This window comes from Miscanthus floridulus, chromosome 6 (genome assembly GCF_019320115.1).
Source record: "Miscanthus floridulus cultivar M001 chromosome 6, ASM1932011v1, whole genome shotgun sequence".
Lineage (NCBI taxonomy): Eukaryota > Viridiplantae > Streptophyta > Magnoliopsida > Poales > Poaceae > Miscanthus > Miscanthus floridulus.
The window spans coordinates 4,178,962-4,184,747 of NC_089585.1; the positions used below are offsets into that span (position 1 = coordinate 4,178,962).

General features: G+C 45.2%; 1 protein-coding gene across 1 annotated transcript; it reads right to left on the minus strand.

The window, feature by feature from the left end:
* Positions 1-85: 85 nt before the first annotated feature.
* Positions 86-2,205, minus strand: LOC136460132 (protein argonaute 1B-like). Its single transcript, XM_066459954.1, has 5 exons — positions 1,884-2,205; positions 817-1,768; positions 526-737; positions 307-453; positions 86-224 (listed from the first exon to the last, which is right to left on the minus strand). Exons 2-5 carry the CDS (start codon positions 1,588-1,590, stop codon positions 86-88), a joined length of 1,272 nt encoding a protein of 423 aa, XP_066316051.1. The 5' UTR covers positions 1,591-1,768; positions 1,884-2,205.
* Between the last annotated feature and the right edge of the window lie 3,581 nt (positions 2,206-5,786).

Genomic DNA, 5,786 nt, shown 5'->3' on the forward strand with positions numbered 1-5,786 from the left:
AAAACTGGAAGGTAGACTCCCCCCCCCCCCCCCCCCCCCCCCCCCAAAAAAAAAGAAAAAGAAAAAAACATGAGAACAATGGTATCTAACCAATATTCAGAGAAAGACCCATCTGTGTGGGCCTTATGCTTTGGTAGAAACCACGCCAAGTTTCCAATCCCTCACCAAGTTGCCGACGTCTCCCTAAGTTGGGAGAAAAAAATGATCTACCAACAGGACAATACCTGCACAGGGAAAATGCAGAATACAATGGAGATTTTGCCACAGGAAAATAACTCAACAAAATACCATTAACTCAAAGATTACCTGGCAGTAGACAATTCACGTAGCACAATGGCAAGTACTTGAAGATCCGCTTGAGCATCTGGTTGCATCCCAGCTAGAAACATAGCCAGATGGTGGAGATCAGTGCGAGCAGCAAATTTGATCACCACCTGAAATACCCTCTGGCGCCTTAAAACAGAAGGAATGTCAGTAGGAAATTTTTGATACCTTTTAAGCACAGAGACAACAGCACAGCATTACCTTTGGCCTCCACCAAGATTGTCTTCCTCGTCTTGCAGAGTAATTTCGAATGTCTTCGAAGTAAACGGCAATGCTCCAGCTGTATAAAGAATCTTCCTTCCATCGTATGCAGGCAGACGCCCATCCAAATGGGAGTGTGTATAAAGGTTTACAAGCTCTCCCATGACAGCACGATTGACGTCTCGTGAAGTAACCTCAGGCGTTGTTGATACCTGATGAAAATAGGCTGGTTATCAGAAATCTCATATAAAAACTATGGCGAGGAATTATGTCATCTTATTATGGGCTTACATCGTATTGGTGAATGTCTTTATTAGGCAGCTCAGCAGAGAAATGATTGGCTTTAACTATGCACCTGGACCCATGCGTACCCTTGCCAGGGCGCGATGGGAATGTAACCGCTTTGCTTGACGCTGGTGCCACCTGACCAGCTTGGCTGGCTGAACTTTGGTCGTGAATCACAGGTTGCTGGACTTGTCCAGTGCTCACCTCAGCCTTCCTAGGCAGCGAGGACGAGCCAGCTCCTGGTGGTGATGGTGTTGCCACCACAGGGGCTTGGACATCTGGCGCTTGATGCAGATCGGGAACTGCTCTAGATGGACCTGAAGGAACACTTGGTCCAACACTACCTCCCACATGCCCGCCATGGTATGGCTGCGGCATTCCCCCTCTGGGACGCGGACCACCACGTCCCTGATAGTCACGCGGTTGAGACCCAGGTGGTGGCCCACCACCAGGATGCTGTGAAGGTGGCCCGCCACGGCCCTGGTATCCACCGCGTCCCTGGTAGCCGCGCGGTTGAGACTCAGGCGGCCCACCACCAGGAACCTGTGAAGGTGGACCGCCACGGCCCTGATATCCACCGCGTCCCTGGTAGTCACGCGGTTGATACTCAGGCGGCCCACCACCTGGGTACTGTGAAGGCGGCGCTCCACGGCCCTGGTGTTGCCCTCCACCACGGGTACCCTGTTGAGTTGCCTGAGGACGCTGTGAGGAGCCCTGCCCAGGCGCTCCAGAAGCCTCCCCGGAACTCTCTCCAGGACCAGTTCTTTTCTTCCTCACCATGACGGACGGACACTGGCATAACAGAGATACAACAAGACTGTGAGACTAAAAGATTCTAATGTATAAATAAAAAAATTTAACATCGGAATGAGGTAAAAAAAAACAAACAGAAAAGAACAGATGTCAGGGACAGGGACAGGTTCCGTTTATATCATGAGCCGGGATCATTAAGAGCATACTGCGAGTAGGAAGTGGAATTAATACAATGAATTCAAAATAAAGTACCAGCCGTACTTAATAATACAAGGATTTGGCAGAAATGTGTAAAACGCCTGATGGCACCTTGCTCTGACCTGAGCTATGCAACAACGAGATCCCCCTTGATCTTTGCCGGCAAGTAGGGACGGAGCAGCGGAGACGGGAGGGGCGATGCCGATACCGGAGGAAGACGGGCGGCGCGGGTGGCGAAGGAAACCCTAGCCTAGCCCTGGGGCAGCGCGCTCGCTTTGCGTCCGCCTCAGCGCTCGTGCTCCTCTCTCGCTCTGTTGGTTGGTTGCCTTCCTTCGAGGGGAAGGGAAGGCCGAAGTGGCCAAGTGAAATAGATGACGCGACGGCCCGTGCTCCTCTCTCTCTCTGTCGGTTGGCTGGCTGCCTTGCAGGGGAAGGAAAGGGAAGGGGAGCGCCGAAAGTGAAAAAGATGACGCGACGGCCCGTGCTCCTCTGTCTCTCTGTCGGTTGGCTGGCTGCCTTCCTTGGGGAAAGGAAAGGGAAGGGGAGCGCCGAACGTGAAAAAGATGACGTGACGCCACTGGGTGGGGCCCGCCTATGGTGGCTTGGGCCTGGGAGCCCGTTTGGCCTGGGCGCGCGACACAGCGAGATCATGACGAGAGAGAGGGGACTGGCCCTTTGTGGGCCTCATTGCCCGGGCCGGCCCCCTGATGCCTACGGCCCGCAAGCAGTTTTTTTTTGCCTTTTCCCTTTTCCTTATTAGATTATAAATGCAAAATATCATATGCTGTGGATGGTTTCAGCTAGGATGATGGAAAAACGAGATAAAACACAAACAAAACTCATTTGCAGGACACGCATGCAAGCCAATTTCCATAGGTGTCATTCTTATTTCCCTATATGACCATTCTAGCCTATGGACATGCTTAGATGCATAGGTCTAATTAAATTAACGTGTTAACTTTTAGCTCTAGCTCTTCCAAATATGAATTAATGGGTGTGTTGATTTTTTAACCAAAACTCTAACTAGTTGTTGACCAACTCCAGCTAGTGTAGTCTAATTTGTAGCCCCAGCTAGTAACTAGCTCTAGCTGATCCAAACATGCCATAAGATCTGTTTGGTAGGACTTCGGCTTCTCCTTAAATGGTTATGGCTAGAGCTCATTTAGAGAAGTACCTTTTTGTATGGAGATGAAATCCTTTGAGAAAAGCATTTTGCAAAACAACTTATCTTATTAGTTTTTCATGGAATGGATATACAAGGTCAAATGTCAGCTTGTAGCATGATTATTTGGAATGAACAAAGTTTAATGGTGTAGAAATTAAAACTAAATGATAAGTAATGGTTTCTTTTGGAGTAGAGTAATGTTTACAAAAGTGATTATGACATAGAATTTAACCATACATCCAAATATACACGATCATGAATTCATGATCATCTAGAAAAATAGATTGGCTTTGCAACATCTTCATCGAAGTTATCCATAACCCAATGATTACAATAGCTTAGTTATGTAAAAAAACAATAAGTTGTAATAAGATAAAAAAAAGTGGAGCAGCCCACCCTCCTTCCAATGCGCTTGACCTCAAAAAGAAATTAATAAAAATAACTAAAAACAGCAACGAAGGTCATAGGTGCAAGAGACCGGTGTGACATGGGATGTGGTAAAACTATGTGTATATTTTCTTATAGTATTAGATGGGGATTTTTATCATGTGTCGTGGATGCTTTAAGCTGATAGAAAAACATGATAAAACACAAACAAAAATTATTTGCAGGACACGCACGCAAAGCCAATTTCCATAGGTGCCATTCTTATATTTCCTTATATGACCGTTTGAAAGTGCATCTAGCCTTTTAGTGGGTTTTGGATGGTTGAATGACAACGTGATTAAAGGTCTAACCCGTTTGCTAAGTGTGAATAGGTAATAGGTTATCTCACAGGTACTTAATGAAAGCCAAAATGATGTGTTGTATAAAACAATCTATTTCAAGCACAAGACAACAATGCAAATGGAATTTATGCAAAGACTTATTTATTGTGGGATTTCCATGTTCTATGTGAAAGCAAGCTCGTAAGAATTAATTAATGAGACATGAGGGATTGCATATGGAATGGTCTCATATTTGAAGCTTGCTAAATTAAAATGAAAAAGATAAGAATACAAATGAATGGTTGATTCAACACAAGATGTGACTTGATGGCTTGAGATGGTGAAGATAGCAAGGAAAGGCTTCGAGCTACTAAGCAAGGGTGAAGGGCAAGCGATGGCTTAGCGGCCGAAGAACCTAGCTAGGGTGAAGAAGGAAGTACTTGCATTTAGTTGAGGTACTAATCAAGCTACGATGGTCATATTGATGTGGAGGATCAAATCTATATTGGACAAAGTGTTTGAAGTGACTTGATGCATTTGGAGTTATTCATATTTGATGAATGGAATCAAGTCATGTGCTCAAGATGACTATGCTCAAGTGACAAGATCAATATCAACATGTTGGCACCCTTACTTGATGAAGATTGAAAGAGACAGCATTAATTCAAAGGAGGTCAACTCAAGCGGTATAAATTCGTTTTTCCTTTAATTTTGAGTTTAATTGGTATGCCGTACTATTAAGAGGATGCATCATGTTGATAGATAATGTTTCATAAGTGCTTAAGCCAACCCATGTGAGTTTTGAGTATTTGAGAGACAAAAGAGCTAACTAATTTATTGCTGGTCTGGCAATACCGGACGTGTCCGGTATTTGCCCAGCGATGGTAAAATTGTTTTTCTCGGGTTGGTTCGTCGAGAGTTCCGGCAATGGTCGGGAGTTCCGACGTCTCGCGCTTTAACTGACTTGGAGAGTTCACTATGATGGTCATACCGGACGTGTCTGGTATGGACGACCAGAGGCCAACGGCTAGTTTTCAAATGCCTTAAGAGTCAGGAGTTCCGACGGTCGAAAGTTCCGGCATGAGTCAGAAGTTCTGACACCTCACATACTTTAACTCAGTTACATGGTTTTCAAATATGCTGAGGGTCGAGAGTTCCAATGTGAGTCAGGAGTTCCAATGGTCGAGAGTTTCGGCATTCATCGGGAGTTCCGACGCCTCACATTGTCACTGTAACTTAGTTATCGTTGGGGCAATATAAGTCATACCGGACGTGTCCGGTGTCCGGTATGGCAATGGCTATAAAACGGCTAGTTTTTCCAAGGAGGCTATAAATACCCCCAAGCCTCCACCTTTGAAGGCTACTAATTCTGCTAGCTTCTATACATGTTTTTGAGCCTTGCCAACTCTCCCAAACCCTCTCTTAGTGAGTGTGTGATCCAAATAGCAAAATCCATTTGTGGGTTAAGAGAGAATTTGAAAAAAAGAGCAAGCCACCACTTGAGCACTTGTGCATATTGTCTATTTCGTGATTTGTATTTGTTACTCTTGGACTCTTCGGTCCTAGACGGCTAGGCGTCGTCGGAGAACACCCGAGAGATTGTGGTGTGTCTTGGAAAATTTGTAACAGTCGATTCCGCTGCCTCGGAATCAACTAGTGGAAGGAGGAAAAGGAGTTGGAAAAGACTCCGGCTAGAGTGACCTTCGTGGTATCCTCTAGGGCTGACCTTCACTGGGTCGCCCGCAGCCCCCTCAACGAAGAGTAGGACTCGAATGAGTCCGAACTTCGGTAAAATAAATATTGTGTCTTAATTCGTATTTCATTCGATATTTGTGTTGCTCTTGCTCTTGTGGGTAGGTTATCTGTATATATTGTCATATCTAGTAGGTACCTGCAATTTGATTTGAAGTTAGAAATCAAAAGAAGCAAGTTTAGGGCTGTTCCATTGAAACCGTGTATACCAGACACGTCCGGTATACCTACCGGACACGTCCGGTATTTCCTGCCTGTGCTGAATATATTCATTCTCTGTTCTAACTTTGTATTGCAGGGTTGTAACTTCTATATATATTCTTTATACCTTGTTTACTCTGTGGCTACCTTGTGAGGGGTGGTACTACACTTAATTTGGAGTTTCCATTTTAGAAACTTTC

What these genes read in the sequence shown, in the direction of transcription:
- LOC136460132 (XM_066459954.1), bottom strand. Translation starts at nt 1,590, where the DNA reads ATGGTGAGGAAGAAAAGAACTGGTCCTGGAGAGAGTTCCGGGGAGGCT. An exon ending in AAGACATTCACCAATACGAT is followed by an intron (nt 738 to 816) that starts GTAAGCCCATAA and finishes TATTTTCATCAG; the next exon opens with GTATCAACAACGCCTGAGGT. An exon ending in CGTGAATTGTCTACTGCCAG is followed by an intron (nt 225 to 306) that starts GTAATCTTTGAG and finishes TTCCCTGTGCAG; the next exon opens with GTATTGTCCTGTTGGTAGAT.